At 39.8% G+C, this 22,119-nt stretch overlaps 1 protein-coding gene across 1 annotated transcript in view; it reads right to left on the reverse strand.

The window, feature by feature from the left end:
• Positions 1 to 4,403: 4,403 nt before the first annotated feature.
• Positions 4,404 to 22,119, reverse strand: part of TACC3 (transforming acidic coiled-coil containing protein 3) — a 30,034-nt gene continuing 12,318 nt past the window's right edge. Inside the window, exons 7-16 of the mRNA XM_043971345.1 lie at positions 19,172 to 19,224; positions 18,891 to 18,994; positions 17,786 to 17,873; positions 16,130 to 16,279; positions 13,266 to 13,342; positions 13,130 to 13,173; positions 6,829 to 6,989; positions 6,008 to 6,114; positions 5,761 to 5,881; positions 4,404 to 4,670 (exon numbers count right to left, since the gene is read on the reverse strand). Of these exons, the coding sequence (XP_043827280.1) occupies positions 4,605 to 4,670; positions 5,761 to 5,881; positions 6,008 to 6,114; positions 6,829 to 6,989; positions 13,130 to 13,173; positions 13,266 to 13,342; positions 16,130 to 16,279; positions 17,786 to 17,873; positions 18,891 to 18,994; positions 19,172 to 19,224 (971 nt within the window). The 3' untranslated portion in view covers positions 4,404 to 4,604. The remainder of the gene's footprint in view (positions 4,671 to 5,760; positions 5,882 to 6,007; positions 6,115 to 6,828; positions 6,990 to 13,129; positions 13,174 to 13,265; positions 13,343 to 16,129; positions 16,280 to 17,785; positions 17,874 to 18,890; positions 18,995 to 19,171; positions 19,225 to 22,119) is intronic.

Raw genomic sequence — 22,119 nt, forward strand, 5'->3', positions numbered from 1 at the left:
TCTACCATCCTAGTTCATACTCTCATCAGCTCTCACCTGGGTTATTGCAATAGCCCCTTGATGATCTCTTCTCCCTAGTCACAATTGTGAAAGGTAGCCCCTTTCATTCTTTAATTTTAGAGGGATGTGGTGTTTTATATTTAGGCAGAGGGCCCATTTTGTGGCACGTGATGTAAGATGCTGGTCCAAACTTATTTTCTGCATTGCTTATGTACAATGATTGCCTGTGTACAGGAAGCAGCTTAATAGATGTCACTGGGAATTTGGAAAAATGGGGTGGGCTGGTGAAATGCTAAGAATAAGAGCACAGTCTGAGTTCTATCTTGGAATCCACAAAATCTTTTTTAAAAGCCCTAGAGAACAAACCCCAGTGTGTTGGTAAGACCCTCCGGAAAAGAATGAAATGCATACAGGAATCATACAGAAGGCACTGATAGGTTTTACCTTGCATCCATTCAGGGAGTACCTGGGATGTGATTATTGAGCCACCACCACCACCACCACCCCTCTCCAGACTCCCCTTTCTTAGTCTGGGGCTGACTTATTCCCTACCCCTGCCCCTCTGCTAACAGGTTCCTCAGAAGGGCAGCTGGGCTGCTACATGTCTCTCTGGATCCTAGGAGTAAGTCTGGTTGGAAAAGGGAGAAAGAGGAAATAGGTCTATTACAACTCTAGCTCATAAACTCCCACTAGGGTGGCTCCCCATTAAAATATTAGCTGAGATGATACTACTAATTAGCACAGGTACCTGGCAACTGCCATGCGCCACTTTTTTTTTCCATAAAAGTATTTTGTTATTTTCCAGTTACATGGAGAGATAGTTTTCAACATTTGTTTTTATAATATTCCTAGTTTCAAATTTTCCTCCGTCCCCAAGACAGCAATCTGATAGTTATATATGTACAATCACATTAAACATATTTCTGCATTAGTTATGCTGTGAAAGAATCAGAGCAAAAAGAAAAACGACAACAAAACCAATAGAAATAGTATAGTTCAATCTGTATCAAGATTCCACAATTCTTTTTTTTCTGGATTTGAAGAGCATTTTCCATCATGAGTCCTTTGGAACTATCTTGGACCATTGTACTGCTGAGAAGAGTCAAATCTATCACAGTCCCATATACCACTCTTAATCATGAAACATTTACTAAACAAAAAGGCAAAAGCAATAACCATAACAAAAGTCTACCTATAAACCTGTCACACTCTCCCACAACACAATCAACAAATACTCACATGGGAAAGCATCTTCCTTTAAGATTGGTGTAGTAGGGGCGGCTAGGTGGCGCAGTGGATAAAGCACCGGCCCTGGATTCAGGAGTACCTGAGTTCAAATCCGGCCTCAGACACTTCACACTTACTAGCTGTGTGACCCTGGGCAAGTCACTTAACCCCCATTGCCCCGCAAAAAAAAAAAAAAAAAAAAAGATTGGTGTCGTAAAATATTATGGTAGCAGGTAGGTATTTTTATGCGTCAACTATTACTGAATACCAAATTTGAGTCAGTGGACTGGTTTTAAGACACATCCGCTAATATATTCCCTGGGTTATTTTGACAAGTTGACCTCTGTGCCTTGTAGTCACCATCTATAAAGAGATGGGGCTTGACTGGATCTGGGCTTCCAAGTAATGGACTTCTTTGTCATGCCAGTGATGCCCAATGTTACCTGAGTTTGTTGCCTGCATTCATAATTAAAGGAAATTCGAAGTATAAGTTAGAGGGGAGTGAAAATATTTCCTCCCCATCCCCATCCAAGTTCATGGACTCGAAGTCTATCCAAGTCTAACTCTTGGGAGTCTGGAACCTGCAAGTTGCCTGAATCAGTGGTGTCAAACTCAAATAGACATGGGGGCCACTAAACTGTACATGAGAATCCTGGTGGGGTATTGACTTTGTTCTTCAGTTGTTTCAGTCATGTCTGACTCTGTGACCCCATTTGGGGTTTTCTTTGCAATGATGTGGTTTGCCATTTCCTTCTCCAGCTCATTTTACAGATGAGTAAACTGAAGCCAACAGGGTTAAGTGACTTGCCCAGGGTCACACAGCTAGTGCCTGAGGACAGATCTGAACTCTGAACTCCAGGGCCAGGGCAGTATCCACTGTGCCACCCAGCTGCTCCTTCCCCCTTCCCCATGAATGGTAGAGAAGGCAAAAAGCAGAGCTATGACAATTACGATAATAACAAATGAAAACATTAAAAGTCAAACTCAGTTATTAATAGTGGTTCCAGAGAACAGATAACAAAACTTACTGTTCTTTCAACAGAGGGGAATTAAAAGTTCTGAGTACTGAATTTTCTCAATTACTGTAATGTGTATCATTGTTTATGGGACACAGAAATATGCAGCTTCACCATTTATTCACTGACCTTACCAGCTTTTGTCACCTTATCAGACATTATGTATGCTTTCAGCAATTTTGTTCTAATTCTTTATTTTTCACACTATATTCTAGTGTTCTTTGAATGTAGCCAACTTTTTATAAATTCCCCTATTTTTACTATAGTACTTAATCCAGACATGTTTAGGATTATAATGTTGCTTTCCACTAAATTTATTTTCTCTTTCCTCTTTTAAATCAGCCCATTGGAAAATCAAAGGAATGCCCATCAATTGGGGAATAGCTAAATAAGCTGTGATATATGATGGTGATGGAATATTATTGTGCTTATAAGAAATGACAAGCAGAGTGACTTCAGAAAGGCCTGGAAAGACTTGTATGAACTGATGTATAGTGAAGTGAGCAGAACCAAGAGAACATTGTGCACAGAGACAGCAATATTGTTTGATGAAAAACTGTGAATGACCTGACTATTCTCAGCAATACAATGATCCAAGACAATCCCAAAGGACTAATGATGAAGCATACTATCCACCTCCAAAGAAAGAACTGATATTTATGGAACACAGAGTGAAGTATGCTATTTTTCACTTTTTTCTTTTATTCAAGTTTTCTTATAAAAATGACAAATACAGGTAATGTTTTACATGATTGCACATGTATAACCTCTATCTGATTGCTTGCTGCCTCTGGGAAGGGGGGAAAAGGGATAAAATTTGGAACTCAATACTTTAAATAAAAATGTTTACTTAAAAAATAAATAAGTTGGCCCATTGCTCTTCCTGTTTTGTCTACCCTAATCTGATCTCTACCTCCTGTAACTTCTTATTTTTATTACTTAAAATAAAAACATTCCCTCCTTCCAGCAAAAATTTTGGAATTCTCCCTAATTCCAACTGCTCTAATTCAAATATTCATTTATGGGAACCCTTTTCTAAGGAATGTTTATTTAATTCATTCTCTTCCTTATAGTTTTACCATTTCTTTTCCAGATTTCACCCATACTTTCCTTCCCCATCTTTTTTTTTCCTGAAGGATCTTCTAAAAGGCCTCATTCACATCCCCCCAAAATATTAATGAAATAGGCAGTATGATGTGATAGGAGTTCTTTATCAGCTAGTCAAGAGGCTTGGTCCAATACTAAGTCCTTTCACTCACTAACTACCCTTCCTAAAAAGATCTCATTTCTCACTATATATAATAAGGAAGGCATTCCAGGACTAAGATATAGCATGGACACAGAGCAGGGGGAAGGGGGGTAAGTGAGTGTGAGATGAAACAAAGAATAGTTTGCTTAAACTAAAAGCAGAGTCAGAAAAATATAGAGCACATTCAAAAGAGACAGCAGTATAGGGGCAGCTGGTTGGCGCAGTGGATAAAGCACCGGCCCTGGATTCAGGAGGACCTGAGTTCAAATCTGGCCTCAAACACTTGACACTGTGTGACCTTGGGCAAGTCACTTAACCCTCATTGCCCCACCCAAAAAAAAAAAGTTATTACATCAAAATCAAAGTTGGCTCTAGAGAGGAGTTGAAAAAAAAAAAAGAATCTAGTTTTACTAATGATCTTTCCCCATCCTCTTAAAAAATGTTTTTTTAGAAAAAACAGTTTGTGAGGGAGAGGAAAGAAAAGGAACATATTCAGAAATGATAATGATTTTAAAACAAAAAATAAATTATTTTAAACAATTTTTAAAGTACTCAATTCTAAAATTTTTAAAAAGGAAAAATGTGATGTTATTACAATTTTTTCTAATTACCCTCTAGATGTCCCTGTTGGGACTATTCTTGAAAGATCTGAGTGAAATGTGTTCTAGTTCAACCAAAGAATAAAAAGTTATTTGGCAAGATTACACAGGAGAAACTGAATTCAAATCTGGTCTCTGCCACTTACTGTGTGACTCTGGGCAAGTCACTTAACCTGGATTGCCTCACCAAAAAAAAAAAAAAATTACAAACCCTTAAGAAATTTAGCTCTTTATGTAAGCCTTGTAGACTACCGAATGAAGTTTAAAAACCCTAATGTCTAATTTTCATTTAAAAAAAGACAGTTTGAAGGATTATTAACCTTTATTCAAGCACATTTTTTAAAACAGTTCAATTTACTAAGTTAAAAAAATATTTTAGTATATTGTAACATGGAAAAACAGAGGTTAAGAAAGTGCACATGACGACTACACATGACACATACATAACTGACAACACTGAAACAAGGACTAATTAAGGTAAACAAAAAAGTGGAACAATTCAAAATTCTCAAGTCAGATCTTTTCCATCTTTGAAATCAAGTCGTCACAGATTTTGGTTAATTCGTCATTTTCTTTAGTCTACAAAGAAAGAAAAGAACAGTAAAATTAGAGCAGCATTTACTAAGTGTTTTATGACTTGGCTATAGTCATAATTCAGCGTAACAGCAGACACCAGAGTACCACTCATCTAATCCATAAAACACATTAAAAAAAAAGATTTCAACCACAAATTCTTCAATTATAGCTTGAAGTGAGGTAGGGAATATACACACGGCAAATTGGGAACAAATCATTTGTAAGAATGGAACCCAAGCTGTCCTCAGAACTAAATCTCATCAGAGACTGAGGATGAAACAATCTCTATGACAGTCTTTCATGACAGTGTCATATCCCTCCATCTGTACAAGCCTGTGCTTTCCTCACCACTAGTAGCCCCACATGCAGCCGGCTGGCCTTCCCTCACCTATCTCCACGAATGGACAGTCTATTCTCCTTTTGTGTATTACATTTAGCCTAAAATCAACCTGTCAATACTGCTCCTTGTCTTAGCAAGACCAAATAAACCCAGTTTCCTGCTCCAAAACAGCCCTTCAAACATTCAAGGACGCTCTTCTTACCCCCAACCAGATCTTCAGTTTCTGACACTTGGTTCAATTTCCCTGATCAGTCACTCTTCCTACCCCAATCTAACCAGAAAAAATTATTCCTACCAATCTGAAAAGGAGTTCTGCCTGAAGAGGCAAGGGAGTAACTGTCTTTGAAGACAAATGTTTTTCCTTTTCAATTTCTATATCCCAAACACTGAGCACAGTAGACCAAATATAGTGATTACTTAATAAATACTTGCTGAACTGGACTAAGACCCCTCAAGACCCCTGTCTAGGCCATCTCCCAAGCTCTGCCCAGCCCTGCTCTTCAATTCAACAAGCATTCGTTGGGTGCCTACTGTGTGGCAGGCCCTATCTGAGACACAGAGACAAAAGTCAAACAGGGCCTGCCCTCCCCAAACCCTGCACACCTCCCACACACCCCCAAGCCAAGTCGGGCAAAACTACTTCATCCAGCCCTATTCTCAGCTTTCTAAGTAGGCCACTCTCAGGGCCCAGATTTCGGCTGACACAAGGATCTGATTCTCAAAGGGCAAGTGACCTCTGGGGAGTGAGCTTACTTTTTGTTCCAGGCTTTTCTCTAGTGATTGGACTCTCATTTGTTCCTTTCGTAAGTTTGCTTGTAAAGCTAGAGTCTCAGCTTTCGCTTTGCTCCGAACCTGGGCAATTTCTTCATTTGCTCTATTGAATATAAAGAAAAGTTTTACTGTGTAGGTGCTCTCTGTCATGAGCCTCAAACAAGGGGAGCTGCATGGAAGCACGTCAAAGTGCTGTGTCTTCTTCCCCCCCCAGGGATCCAGCACTTACAGGTTTAACTTCTCTTCTGCGTGAGCCTTCAGTGCTTGGTACCTCCGTTCCTCCTTTTCAATTCTTAGTAGATAATCTTCAACACATTTCTTCAATGCTTCTTCATTCTAAAAGGAACAAAAAATTCATAGACCAGTTTATACAGTGAAGACCATCTTCCCAACAGCACTCCTATAACTCTATGGGAAGAGAGGGGGAAAAAAGCAAACAATAATACTGACTGGGGAGTGAGTACTCATCTCAAAGTCGGGGCAGGGGTGACTTCAGAAGCCACCAACTTTTGGTCTTGACCCCTGAAGGGAGCAGAGGCAAGGCAAAGCCAAAAAGGAAAGGCTTTGTAGGAACAGGATACGTCCTGCCACCAGCTTCATCTTTTGGCCCAAGTCCTTCAGCAAGTGACTTCGCTCCTGGGCAATTCCAGGGGATGGTAGGGGATGGCAGGAGATGGCTAGGGGCCCTCCCAGCTCTGTTTCTGTGCCTTGTTAATGTGCCCTCTCTACACAACAAAAGTGGGGGCAGTAATGTTTTTACTGAGATCCAATGTTGGAACACCTATATTATGAAAGGCAGAACATCTTTACTATAGGAGAAGGACCAGAGTCCAGTGATTTGGGGAGAAGTTTCTGCTCGTCTCACCAATCAACTACAGGATTACACTATCCCAGAGACCAATCCTACAACTGTCTCATTCTAAATAAACCAAGAATTACTGGGCTGAAAACAGAATAAATGAGGAGCATCAATAACAGCACAATCTACTAGCTTTCTGATGATTGATGAGCAAAAATTTCTACATTTATGATATTTTTGGTTAGCCACACCTTTTGATATCCTTCTAAAACCTCCTTCTGTTTTTCTAGTCGTTTGAAGAGGTCAGAGAAAGACTTTTCCATGGAGTTCAGGTCTGCTGTAATTTGCTGTTTTTCTGACAAGATCTTCTGGATTTCAGCCTTGGTAGCCTCCTTCTGCTTCTGAGCATCAGCTATGGAATATAGATAGACATTGATCATCTTATTTGCATCAAATCCATTATTTACCTGAAAAGCTCATTGTGACTAAGTTTCATCATAAATGAGAAAATAAGCTGAAACACAAACCACATTAAAATAATTTTAAAATAAAGGTTATGACATGATAGGGCTCTGACACCTCATTGTGATGTGGAAGTGGCACCAAGTTCCCAAAGGCCATGCCATCAGAAGAGAAGCTCTGAAAGGTTCTGCCAAGATCCAGGACAGGGGACCGACTGCCCCTGCTGAGGACAGGCCCAGCTCCACAAGCTGGCACTCATGATGAGCAGGTGCAACACCAGGTGTTGCTTTTCTGTTCGTGGCTCCCCACAAAACAAAGAAAAATACAAAATGATGCTTCCCTTTCCACACAGCCCCATTTTCTGAGTGCTTTAGCCATCCATAAATACTTAAGTGCTGATACTTCAAGTCTGAGTTCTTTATCCAATGAGTTTATAAGCTACTGGAAAAACTGAACCATACTAACTTTTTTGCTGTAATCAAACCAGAGGAAAGAAATTGTGGCTAACTAAACAGAAGGATGACTTCCAAATGTCCCTTGGAGAGAAGCATGGAGGAGTTAATTTCATCATATGCCCCCCAAAAGAAGAAACATCATTTGAGAGGCTACTTTGTCATCATGCCTTTCAGTCCTTGTGGTAAACATCAGCAGAAAAGCCCACATATTAGGCACAACCTCTAGTCAATGAACGAAGTACAGAAATAGTAAAAGCTAACACTTATATGTTGCCTGTGATATGCCAAGCACTGTGCTAAGCACTTTATGTCCATTTGATCCTCACAACCATCCCAGAAGTTAGGTGCTCTCATTATCCCCAGGAGAAGCAAACAAAGGTTAAGTCACTTGCCCTGCCTTGCACGGCTGCTAAATGTCTGGGGCCAGTTTTGGATCCAGGTCTTCCTGACTCCAGGCCAAGAGAATTTCACAAGATCCTCCAAACCAAGTCAACATATGTCTTGATACTCTGTGACTTCAAGGCAAAGATAGGCATAGAAGTGAATGGTAAAAAAAGTTGGAAAAGGGGCAGCTAGGTGGCGCAGTGGATAGAGCACCGGCCCTGGAGTCAGGAGTACCTGAGTTCAAATCCGGCATCAGACACTTAACATTTACTAGCTATGTGACCCTGGGCAAGTCACTTAACCCTAACTGCCTCACTTAAAAAAAAAAAAAAAGTTGGAAAAATGAAATCTGGTATTAAAAAAATGCCAAGTCCAAAGGCTTAAGGATCTCACAAAAGCCTCATTCATGAGAACCAAGAATACTTTCTTTAAGAAGAAAGTCAGAAAGTGCTGAAATGGAGAATGACAAATGTTACCAAACAAATGCAGTTGACTATCATAATAGGAAACAATTGGCTACTGATGAGAAAGTTATTTCAGAATCAGCTATCTGGGCACAGTCAGACCACTGTTTAGAACTACAGCAAAAGTCACCAAATGAGAAAAAAAGATAAAGATGCGAAAGCAATATTGTATCCAACTGGAAGAGGTTCAAACGGGGAGCTAACTGGAAAATAGGCCTGATAAAAGAATGATCACCACCATTTCCCAGAGAAGAGAAGGGGGAAGGGTGGAATCAGTGACCTCTAATATATGATCCGATGAATAGACTCAAAGAGGTTAAAAAATTAAGAAGAAACAAATAACCAGACAAATGGCTCAACTATATCCAAGGCCTAAATACCTAGGGATAAAAAAAAAAAGGGGGGGGGGCAGCTAGGTGGCGTAGTGGATAAGAGCACTGGCCCTGGAGTCAGGAGTACCTGAGTTCAAATGCGGCCTCAGACACTTAACACTTACTAGCTGTGTGACCCTGGGCAAGTAACTTAACCCCAATTGCCTCACTAAAAAAAACAAAAAACAAAAACAAAAAAAACTAAATACCTAGGGAAAGTACACATAACAATTCAACAAAACCAACCACAGATCAGTACACAAAAGAAACAAAATTAAAGAATAATCCCAAGTAGCAACAGTCCTGGAAAAGCAAAGAATGGTTGTCCAGCTTTAGGAATACAAGCAGATTAACTGAAAGCCCAGAAGACATTGAAAAAAAAATTGCCAGATATCATTTGAAAATCTAAAGAGAGCTTACAGTAGATAAGGCAATAGTCTACAGAGATACTGCAAAGGACACCAGAAATAGGAATGCTATCTTTCACCAAGGTATATAATGATAAAAACTATAGAATTTTTTTTTAAGTTCCTCAAACATTATGAAAAAAAAAATCCATATATAAAGAAATAGCAAAGTAGCATGCTTTACAAGACTGGATCTCAAAATTACATTGCCTATCCAAAAAATAAAAGAATTCATTCCAAAGATGTTATAGGTGACGCAGTGGATAAAGTGGATAAAGCACCAGCCCTGAATTCAGGAGGACCTGAGTGTTCAAATCTGGGCTCAGACACTTGACACTTACTAGTGGTGTGACCCTGGGCAAATCACTTAACCCTCATTGCCCTGCGCAAAAACACACACGTGCGCGCGCGCACACACACACACACACACACACACACACACACACACAAACACAAAACCAAAACCAAAAAAAACCAAAGATATAACCTGGAAGAATCTATCAACAAAAATCCACAACTAGTGAGATCCTTTCAAGCAACAGAAGAGGAAATTCAAACTCCCTGAATAAGTGATTAAAAAACAATGAAAAATCCTTAAATCCTATTCATTTTAGCTAAGATTTAATATTATTAAGGTATACAATCTTTTCAGACCATAACAGACAAAACCAAAGTGCCACCTAAAATGTTGATCCAAATCTGCTTTTTAAAACAAACTCCCTGATGCTAGCCAGGGAGGGCAGGCACTGCTGACAGTCTTTCACAAAGGCCTGAGTACAGGCACATTCCACATAACACTGCAAACACTCCTTTACATGGAAATGGAAGAAGCAGTTCTCTAGCAACAATATTATAAATAGAAGATATGTCCTTGAACAAATATGATTTGATTTGTCAATGGAAATGGGTTCTCATGCATATGGGTAGTCTAGCAATTGGTATAAAACACAACCCATCTCACTCTCTACAACTCTTCCAAATCTTCCCATAAAGGATGTGTTCAGATGATAAAGGGAATGAATGAATGAATAAATAAGTGGACAAATAGATCAATCTCTACAGATGTTTTTTGCTGAAATAGGTCTATGTAAGGTTTCTGAGCTATATAAAAGAACAGAGGACAGCTGGCTCAAAACCACAAGACAAAGACTTCAGTAACATCTGAGGAGTGGAACAGGGTAATGTTAACTTGATCAGTTTCCTTAACCTCTAGTTTCACATTGTAACAATTGGAGTGATGCCACCTGCTGGAGAGTTACTGTAGGAAAGCTCCACCATGAGGAGAAGGCGTCTGAGGGCAAGCCACATGGCTTGGAAGGTCGGTTCCCTGGCGTCAGGAGGTGACATTTGCTCGTGGGTACTATCTATCAAAGCTATTAGCCAATTAGCTTGGAGCTGTGGGTGTGGGGACAGGATGTTTCCAGTTTTCACAGGAGGCTTGTGGGACAAAGAAGGGGTGGTTCACGATCTTTTGTGAGGACTGTGAAGAGTGAAGGACTGTGAAGAGTGGAGCAAAAATGCTGGCTCCCTGAGATAGACAGATATAAGCACCTAGGCCTCTTTCTCTCCACCAGATTCTTATGCTCCTTAATAAATGCTTAAAAGACAAAAAACTCTTGCTAAAGTTTCTAATTTATTGGCAACCACTCATTAGATTTTTAGACAGTATAGCTAGATAGCAACTTTACAACACACATATATATATAAAAGGAGAAAACAAAGAGAAATGTGCTTCTTGTTCTTGTTGTGGTTGTATGAACAGATTTTTTAAAAATGTTAAAGCCCTCTCCCACAGCAAGGGAAAGTCCAGAAGAACAGATAAGTAGGGGGCCTTTGTGCAAAGTATGGAAGGGGGGGAGGCTAGGTGGCGCAGTGGATAAAGCACTGGCCCTGGACTCAGGAGTACCTGAGTTCAAATCCAGCCTCAGACACTTGACACTTACTAGCTGTGTGACCTTGGGCAAGTCATTTAACCCCCATTGCCCCACCCAAAAAAAAAAAAAAAGTATGGAAGAGGAACAAGAGTTGTTTATAGCTGTAGGTTTGGGGCTTTTGAAGGCAAACCTCCTTCAAAAACCTGTAGTAGAAAAAATAATGAGATAAAGACAATGAACTTGCAGAAGTTGGGCTAAAAAACAGAAAACCTTCAAGATTTTTCTGCTCTAGGGCAGCTAGATGGCGCAGTGGTTAAAGTGCTGGCCCTGGATTCAGGAGTACCTCAGTTCAAATCCAGCCTCAGACACTTGACACTTCCTAGCTGTGTGACCCTGGGCAAGTCACTTAACCTCCATTGCCCCGCCAAAAAACAAACAAACAAAAAAATTTTTTCTGCTCTTTTCTTTCATAGTTCAAGAACAGTCAAATGGAACAATTAACGATTTCTCTTTGTGGCAGGTTGAGTGGGGAGACTAATCAGGTTTTAATCCTTCTGAGTGAAATATTTATAAAATGCTTATCATGTGATACTTCACAGCCCAAATGATAACTATCAGAGAAAGAATGTGACTAGCCTTAAAAATTTTCATAAGAGGGGCAGCTAGGTGGCACAGTAGATAAAGCACCGGCCCTGGATTCAGGAGTACCTGAGTTCAAATCCAGCCTTAGACACTTGACACTTGCTAGCTGTGTGACCCTGGGCAAGTCACTTAACCCCAATTGCCCTGCCAAAAAAATAAAATTTTCATAAGAGCTCAAGATTTGGAGCTAGCAGGGACCTTAAGCAATCATCGGTTCAAACTGCCTCATTTTACAAAGGAATAATCAAGGCCCAAAGTAGTAGGGTGACTTGAGCAAGGTCATACATGATAATCTGTAAAACAACAATTCAAATCTACTTCTAACTATTCGGTGCCATCAGCTAAACCAGAGCTGCCTCTATTTTTAAAGTTTAATTCCAACTTTCTATTGTATACCCTCAATGAGTGCCCAATGGTTTTCCTTGCCTACTCCCCTTCCCTACCCAGAAACACTCACATTGGTTAGCTTATGGATGGATGGAAATGTAAGAGGTGATGATCTCAGGTTACAAGAGATTTTCTGACAAAGCCCACATAACCCAAATATAATACTCAAACTTAACACTATTGAAACAGAACTCATACATCTCACGCATGTAATTTTTTTACTTCATATTCCCTGCCTCCTTTCTGTCTTGCAGCTCCTATTTCTAGTGATCAAGGCCACTTGTGTTGTTCTGGGAAACTGGAGAATTTTCTGTCCTTTACAAACCCCAACTCCTATCTAGACCCATCCTGTTCCCTATATCTAGATGCCAGGGTCACTCAAAACTAAAAGGGACCTCCCAAAGCACCTGAGTATCAGCATTTCAAAGCCAAAATCACAGCATGATGACTAGAGTTTTGCCCCAGGTAGAAAATTTGACCAAGGGAAAGGAAATTGAAAGGGCTCTGACAGATGTTACAGTTTAACAAAGAAGGCAAGCACAGAGTCTGGAGGCCAGGTGGACCTCTCATGATGTTTCTCCATCTCTTCTGGGGGAAGAATGGCAGGTACAGAGTAGTATCACGGAGTAGGGGGACAACACCCTGCTCCATCCACATGCACTCTGGAGCAGCTGTTGCCCAGCCCTGTTTTTTGGGGGGTTTTTTGCCAGTGAGTGACTGGTAGGGAGTGAGGATCCCTTTACCAAGGCCAATCGGCACCTTTTTAAGTGGCTGGGGCCTTAAAGCAAAAGGACTTGCCTGGGCTCCCACAGTCAGCACGTGGCAGGAACAGCAGCTGAACCCAGGTCTTTCTGAGTGCACAGTCAGCCTCCATATGATACACCACACTGCCACATATATTTACATTACTATGAATTTGATTCAGATCAGATTGGTTTTACTACTGGACAGCTTGATACACATTCTTTAGCAGCTCCCTGGGTGCTCCTGGGCTTCTCTGGCTCTCAGGCTCCTGCTCTTATCTGTTAGGAGGCTGAACAAAAGCTAAGGGCCAGGCTCTAAATCCCATGATTCATTGTTTCAAAGTTTGTGCTACATTGACTTACCCACCAGCTGAGTTATTATCCCTTCATATTCTTCCACAATTTTCCTACAGGATTATAAAAAGGAAAGGATGAATGAGAGACCATGGGAGAACACATTGAGGAAGTTTAAAAGTACAAGGGCTTAATAGATACATACCCCATCTCTAAATATTTCACATGGAATTTTTCATATTTGTCTTCCAACTCTTGAATTTTCACTTCTTTTTCTTTCACCTAGACATACACACAAATTACAAAGATTTAAGATTTCAATACACTATGTAGCATAGGCCTCACTGTAAGCAGACCACTGAAAAATAAACATAGATGACAATGTAAATTCAAAATCTGATCAACTAAAAAACTTTTAGCTGATCAATAAGATAGTTGATCAGGGGCAGCTAGGTGGCACAGTGGATAAAGCCTTGGATTCAGGAGGACCTGAGTTCAAATGTGACCTCAGACACTTGGCACTAGCTGTGTGACCCTGGGCAAGTCACTTAACCCTCATTGCCCTGCAAAAAAAAAAAAAACACAAAAAGATAGTTGATCAAATAAATAAGATCGACTAAAAAATATGAACTGAGTAAATAGAAAACTGCTTTGGGTTCAGAGAACAAGTGATGAATGCAGCATAGCTTTCTCCTCAAGGCAAAGAGGTATGGGAATGGCCCCCAAGTTACACATACTGCACTGGACAGTTCTGCTTGTTGTCCTTTGTTACAAAGGACGGATCAGCATGGGAGAGAGTGGGGGAAATTTTTCCTAGAAATAACTTAAAAGACATTTTTTCAAATGAAGAGTTATAGGAAGTAGACGTGTAATAAATGGGTTGCAATAGGGAGAATCATGAATGACAGCCAAAAGGAGTTCAAAGTCTGGGAGGGAGCTCAAGATTTTTGACCAATTTAGGTCTAGGAAAGATGATTCTGCCAGCAGTGAAAAAGATAAATTAGAGGGAGAGAAATAGCAGAAGAAGATGATATAATTAGTCAGGGAGTAATGATAGTAACTGTGAAAGGAAGTAACTTGTAAGGAAGATGATATAATTAGTCAGGGAGTAATGATAGTAACTGTGAAAGAGTGAATGAAGAGATGATGATACCAAGACAACAGTGGTAACTAATTGAATTAAAGCAAAGGGAAGAGTCGAGGATAACTTACAATTATGGGCCTAGTACACACAACTGGATGCACATAGTGCTTCATAAATGTCTGCTGACATTTATTTCTCTATATACATTCAGATAAAACTTTTATTAAGTGACAATTAATGAGGAGATGGAGTATAATAATCCTTTCACTGTTCTATATTGTGCCAGCTTTTCTGAAGTTCATAGATGCTTGAATAAAAACTAATTTAAACTAAGCTGGAGTCTTTATAGCAATAATTGGTGAAGGAAGTTAGGTGGATGAAAAGAACTGATTGTTTCATCCTTTTGACCACTATATTTGAGAGAACAGAGAAAAGCAAACCTAAAGGACAGAGTTTAATAAATGCTCTCTCTTTGGAACTCAAAAACTTTTTAAAAAAATGTTTCTTCATCACTAATCCATTGTTGGTGGAGCTGTGAACTGATCCAACCATTCTGGAGAGCAATTTGGAATTATGCCCAAAGGGCGATAAAGCTGTGCATACCCTTTGACCCAGCAATACCACTTTTGGGTCTTTTTCCCAAAGAAATCATGGAAAGGGGAAAGGGACCCACATGTACAAAAATATTTATAGCTGCTCTTTACGTGGTGGCAAGGAATTGGAAGTTGAGGGGGTGCCCATCAATTGGGAATGGCTGGACAAGTTGTGGTATATGAATACAATGGAATACTATTGTGCTGTAAGAAATGATGAGCAGGAGGAGTTCAGAGAAACCTGGAGGATCTTGCGTGAGCTGATAATGAGTGAGATGAGCAGAACGAGAAGAACATTGTACACAGTATCATCAACATTGAGTGTTGACCTACTGTGATGGACTATAGTCTTCTCACCAATGTAATGGCACAGAAGAGTTCCAGGGAACTCGTGATGGAAGAGGATCTCCAAATCCAAGAAAAATAAAAAAAAGAACTGCAGAGTATAGATGCTGAATGAACCATACTATTTCTTTTGTTTTTGATGCTGTTGTTTTTTTCTATTCTGAGGTTTTTCATCATTGCTCTGATTTTTTCTCTTTTATATATATATATATATATATATATAAAACCTATATCAGATTACCTGCTGTCTAGGGGAGGGGGGAGGGAAGGGAGGGAGGGAGAAAAATCTGAAATTGTAAAGCATGTATAAACAAAAGTTGAGAACTATCTTTACATGTAACGGAAAAAAATAAAATACTTTATTAATTTAAAAAAAAATGTTTCTTCATCCTATTCAGAGGCACTGATAAAATCAGATATTTTGGGGTTAGAAAAATCAAGCCATGGGGCAGCTAGATGGCGCAGTGGATAGAGCACCGGCCCTGGAGTCAGGAGGACCTGAGTTCAAATCCGGCCTCAGACACTTAACACTTACTAGCTGTGTGACCCTGGGCAAGTCACTTAACCCCAATTGCCTCACTTAAAAAAAAAAATAAAGGAAAATCAAGCCATTTTGACCAGGATTAGTATTAAAATGGATGTTTTATTTATCTGACTTGTCTATAAAATGTAAAATAGGCCTATGGTTATGAGACTTTTTTAATATTCAATTTCCTTGTCCTGAATCTCATAATCAACTTCTTCCTCCAACCCACCCTCAAATAAATTTAGTTTCAAATATATTTCAAAATGTGATTCCTAAAAATATCTTTGTCCTAAGACTAGAACAGATACTCACGCAACTTATAAAAAGCTGGCTAGAAAAAAAAGCCAGAACACTAAGTAAAAAATGTGAAATGAATAAGTAAGCAATCCATAGATTCCAATATGTTTTATCAACTTAATTCCTTAGTCATACGAGCAAAAGTTAGCTGCAGTTAAAACTATATTGCACATCTAGAAAGCAATACTTGGATCTTAGAGGTCATTAAGAGCATTTCATCTTACTTCTTGTTTGACCTCTTCTACAGCCACATCCATGTCTTTCTGGCTATACTTCAACACATCTATAATCGAATCTACTGAAAAAGCCAAGTCTGTGGCTGCCACAGGAACACCCATACATGCAGGTCCATCAGGAAGAGGAGGTCCTATTACCTGTAGGAAAATGATGAGGAGTAACACAAACTGTCAGACTGCAAACAAGAAAGCCAGGCAACTAAATGAACCAAAAACCACCTGGGGTACCCATTTTCTCATCTATCGCCCATAAGTTGTCAGGGCCTAGGCTACTTTTAAAAACAGTGTTCTCCAATTGTCACTTGACAACTGAAGTTTATTTGCTTTGGCCTGAATTTTGTACTTCAGAATAAAAAGATAAGACAATAAAAAGACAAATGTTTTCACAAGAAGAAAAATTCTTCCAACTTTGAAGTCCCTTAACCCACAACACAAAGAGCTGGTGTCAAAGTGAGCTCTCATTTAGTCACCCATTATGGGAGAGAAGGACGCTGCCATGCTTCTCAACCAAAAACCCCAACCTAATTTTAACCACACTTCATTCCTTTTTTGCTTCTCATCTCCTAGTCCCTCAACTTTCACCAATGACTAAAAGAAACAAAAATGACTGATTTCAGCTATTTTCCTTAACCCTCCACACTCTAGTAAAAGTGCTAAGGAGGACAGGAAGAAAAAAAGTCATAATCCTTTATAAGTCTCTAATCTTAGCCAATGCAAGAACAAAATAAGTGATTAAATAAGATCAGATCCCCAAACACCCCCAATGAAGAGACATCCAATCATAAGGAGACAATGGGCCTCTAATGCAGGTCCTATATGACTCCTCTACATTAGGAATCCAAGACTGGGAGCTAGAGGTGACCTTAAAGAACTAGTCAAACTCCCTCATTTTACATGCAAGGAACTGGAACCAAGGAGGATGTGGTGACTTGCCCAAGGTGAAGGTTATGAAGGAGCAGACCTGGGATCCAAACTTAATATTCTGGGCCCCATTTCCAGTGTTTTTTCTATGACACCAAATTGCCACACAAGACTGGACACAAAAGCATTCCAAGGAAATAACCAGTGCTTTGAAATGGTGACAGGAGTGGTATCACACACTAATAAGTTGTTTCTGAAGAGTATTCCTGAAAATGATTTATTAAAATGATCCTTAGAGATCAATCTGGCTTTCTGGACGTGCCTGATTCAAACATTCCTTATTGGTTTTCAGTAATTAACAGTAAAAGTCACCAAGCAAAACACTGACCTTCAACCAGAATATAGTTTTTTCTTCTTCTTTAAAAATATTACTGTCAGGGGCAGCTAGGTGGCTCAATGGATAAAGCACCAGCCCTGGATTCAGGAGGACCTGAGTTCAAATCTGGTTTCACACACTTGACACTTACTAGCTATATGACCCTGGGGTAAGTCACTTAACCCTCAATGCCCCGCCCCGTCCCACCCCAAAAAAACTGTCAATGCTAAAAATCTAATCCAAATGTCTCATTTTAAATAAGGGAAAAGAGACTCAGAGATCTGAGTCTTCCTTCCCCCAACTCTCTGTACTCTGCCCCACTGGAAAAAAAAAAAAAAGGACAAATCAACACAGTTAACTGTGGTAGAATTCAGGTCTCATTTTTTTAAGGATAAGCAATTACTTACAGGAATATTAAGTGTTCCCAGGAAGTCAAATTCATCAAGTTTTGCATCATCTTGATTTTTCTGAGATTGCTTGCTTGTGTCCAGAAGGCTTCAGAAAAAAAGGAATATGCTTTTTCAGATTTAATTCACTTTTTTTTGTTTTCTTTTCTTTTGGTTTGGTTTTGTGAAGCAATGAGGGTTAAGTGACTTGCCCATGGTCATGCAGCTAGTAAGTGTCAAGTGTCTGAGGCCGTATTTGAACTCAGGTCCTCCTGAATCCAAGGCGGTGCTTTATCCACTGCGCCACCTAGCTGCCCCCGACTTAATTCACTTCTAATTATGGTTCCAATGCTCACAAATATGGCACTGTTTCATATTCCCAAATAAACCAGTGATGTCATCTGGGCAGGTCCTACCCCCACCAATGACTTAGTAGAGCTTCAAGAGTTGCTTGCTCTGGTCAAAACAAAACAAACCCAGTGGGCAGCTAGGTGGCACAGTGGATAAAGCACTGGCCCTGGATTCAGGAGGACCTGAATTCAAATATGGCCAAGGAAGGAAGGAAGGAAAGAAGGAAGGAAGGAAGGAAGAAAAAACAAACCTGGGGCAGTTAGGTGGCACAGTGGATAAAGCACTGGCCCTGGATTCAGGAGGACCTGAGTTCAAATGTGGCCTCAGACACACTTACTAGCTGTGTGACCCTGGGCAAGTCACTTAACCCTCATTGCCCTCTCCCCTCCCCACCCCAAAAAAAGAAAGAAAACAAAGAAAACAAACACCCCCTAGCAATCCTGTAATCCTGTGTCTACGGGGGAATGTACAAAGACAGGAGAAGGCTAATTAGCAAGAAACACTATCAGCTGGCTCCTTCCTTCTATAGCAGCCCCTCAAAGCTTCTCAGGACTGGGGAAGGAAGCCGTCCCCTCTCCTCCAGCCCAAGTACAGGATACAGCTACACCCACACTGTTTTCTGCATCGCACTACAATCTCCAACTGTTTACCCCAAGTGGAAAAAGTTCTTAGTTGTGCCTCTAATCCTCAATATGTGGTATAGTATCTTGACCACAGTAAGCATGAGTTTGCGGAAATAAACTAAATTATACCCAGAAAAGGAAAATCATCTCACCTGTTTATTTCAGTAGTTACAGAAGCTGGTTTATTGGGGCTCTCTTTCAACAGTGGGTCAAATTTAAGATATAAGGACTGTTTTCTTAAGGCAGATTCCTTAAACTAAGGAGAAAATGAAAAGACCCCCCAAATTAGTTAAACTCCTATAAACAATCCAATCATCTCAAATATGATTTTGGTGTAGAAATTGTAATCAGAAATAGAAATATCTCTATATCAAATCATGTGTTTAAATTTTATCAGATTTCAATTTTTTAAATAAAGTTATTATATACTTACTGAAGAAGTTCCAAATTGTTCCAAATAGTCAATTTCTATACCAGTGCCTAAAACTGAAGAATAAAATTCACCAATGAAGTATTTCAAATGACATGAACTAACAGGATTGCCCTTTGCCCCAACCTCCACCAACATTCACAACATCAAATAAATTTCAGACACATCTTAAAATTTAATTCTCAGTTAAAAAGAAAACTTACAGAAAAGTGCCCATTATGCTAGGCACATATAAGTTAATTAAATTCTCTCTACTCAAATCCTTAAGCAAAGCTTTTTAGAAACTTCATTACACTGAAATAATACTTATGTGCAAAAGTTGGCTGACATACAATCAAAATATACTAACACTTGCAGAATTAAATACAGGATCATAGATTTAGAGCAGGAGAGAGCCTGAAGCGTCACTTAATCCAAGCTTCTTTTCAAAGATAAGAAAACTGTGGCCCAGAAACTAAGTGACTTGCCCAAGGTCATACAGTATGTAATAAATGGCAAAACAGGATTCACACCCAAGTCCCCTTGATCCAAACCCAGCCTGCTTTCCACTCCATCAAGCTGATATTTAGCCTTATTTATTCATATGTTCAAATATTTTTTCTGTAGAACATACCTTAGTTATAGAAATATTAAAAGTTATTCAGTCTTTACATTCATATTCTGAGTAGTAGATATTAAAAACATTTCATCAGACTAGTCTTTATAAATCTAGAAAATTATAATTCTAATCTAGGCAGCCCTTATTATTTTTTTTTTTTTTGGTGAGGCAATTGGGAGTAAGTGACTTGCCCAGGGTCACACAGCTAGTAAGTGTTTAGTGTCTGAGGTCAGATTTGAACTCAGGTCCTCCTGACTCCAGGGCCAGTGCTTTATTCACTGTGCCACCTAGCTGCCCCATTTTTTTCTTCTTTTTTTTTTTTTTAAAGCCCTTATTTTTTTTTTGTAGATGTGATCACCTAGAAACTAAACAGATGTCCATCTTGCCCTCTTATCCAGTCTTTGAAAACCCTGACCACAGGCTCAATTAGCATTTTGTCTTCCAAAGCCTAAAAGATATTTATTTGTTCAAAAAAAAAAAAGACGCAGTAAAAAATCAGTACAGGATAAACAATATACAATCTACAGAGTACATGTTTGGGGGAAGGATTTAATAGTATATTATAGGGGACAGCTAGGTGGCACAGTGGAAAGAGCACTGGCCCTGGATTCAGGAGGACCTGAGTTCAAATCCAGCTTCAGACACTTAACGCTGACTAGCTGTGTGACCCTGGGCAAGTCACTTAACCCCAACTGCCTCACCAAAAATAAATAAATAAAAGTATTATCATAGTCATTATTTTATAAGAATTACTTTCCCCAAATAAATTGTGGGGAAATCTGGTTACTAAACACAGGTTTACCAAACATCACTGGCATCATTATCATTACTTGTTGTGGTATAAGTCCCACTCTGGTCAGATTAATGGTACAGTTTAAGCACAATGACAAAATCTATGAAATGGTGGGGGGGAAATTGATCTTGTACTGAAACTCTCATCTCTGATCAATCTCTTGGCCTCTCCTCCTTTGTTTCACTCTGCCTACTCTGTTTTCAAGGCCAACACTGAGTTCCCTCATCACTCCTACCATGTACCTCAAACCCTTTCTCCATCTTCACTGCTATGTTCCTTCTTGCTCTGGTCTCTGATGAAGAGGTGGCCCTTTTCACTGCCAACATTCCCTCTCATATTATGTCCTTACTCCTGTCTCCTGCATTCAAAAGCTTGCCCTACTTCCCCCTATCTAGAGCACAGCTTCTTAAACTTTTTCCACTCTCGACCCCTTTTCACCCAAGAAATTTTTATGTGACCCCGGGTATATAGGTATATATAATAGGTACACACAACCATTTACTGTTGCCAGATTTTTTGTGACCCCCCACATCCAGTTATGCCACCCTACATGAGATCACGACCCACAGTTTAAGAAGCTTTGAGCTAAAGCTTTTTTCCCTAATACCTACAGAAATGTGCTCAAGTCTCCCTCATCCTTAGTTGGAAAAAAACCAACACCTATATCTGACTTTGTTATCCCATCAAGTAAAATGCTTTTTTTTTATTCCACCTTTCACTGTTAAATTCCTAAGAAAAGGTATCTATTCCTATCCAATCCCTTGAAATTTAGACTCTAATCCTATAACCTTAAAAAAAAAAATCAAGCAAGTACCTATTAATTGCCAGACACTCAGAATAAAAAGATAGGAATGAATCAGTCCCTACCCTGAAAAAAATCAATAATGGAACAGAGGTATATCAATACACTGTGAAGTCATGAATTGGTCCAATTATTCTGGAAAACCACTTAGAACTATGTGGGGGTAGGGGGCAGCTAGTTGGCGTAGTGGATAGAACACCGGCCCTGGAGTCAGGAGGATCTGAGTTCAAATCCAGTCTCAGACACTTAACAATTACTAGCTGTGTGACCCTGGGCAAGTCACTTAACCCCAATTGCCTCACCAAAAAAAGTTAAAAAAAAAAAAACTATGTGGGGGGAAAAGACATCCTTTTAACCTAGCACTGCACTCCTGGATATCTGACCCAATGGGGTCAAAAAAAAAGACCATGCCTGTAATACAGCCTGAGGACCCATTTCCAGCCAAAGCATCCTCTTAGCCAGGCACTGTAATTCTCTGCTGGTTCCACCTGTGGGCATTTGCCCCAGCTATCCTCCACTGCCTGGAGAAGATATTCCCTCCTGAACCCTCTTCTGTTGACAGCCCTCAAACCCTCCTGAAGGCTACCTTTGTGCAAGCAGCATCCCCTAAAGGAGGAGAATGAGCTCCTGGAGGACAGAAAGAGCTCAATTCTGGTCTGTCTTCCGACGTGCCTGGCACAGGTAGGTGCTTAATCAATGGTGGCTGGTTGGTTGAAATGGACAAGTTGGAAAGCAAGCATTCTTGGATGACCCACAAG

This window comes from Dromiciops gliroides, chromosome 6 (genome assembly GCF_019393635.1).
Source record: "Dromiciops gliroides isolate mDroGli1 chromosome 6, mDroGli1.pri, whole genome shotgun sequence".
Classification (NCBI taxonomy): domain Eukaryota; kingdom Metazoa; phylum Chordata; class Mammalia; order Microbiotheria; family Microbiotheriidae; genus Dromiciops; species Dromiciops gliroides.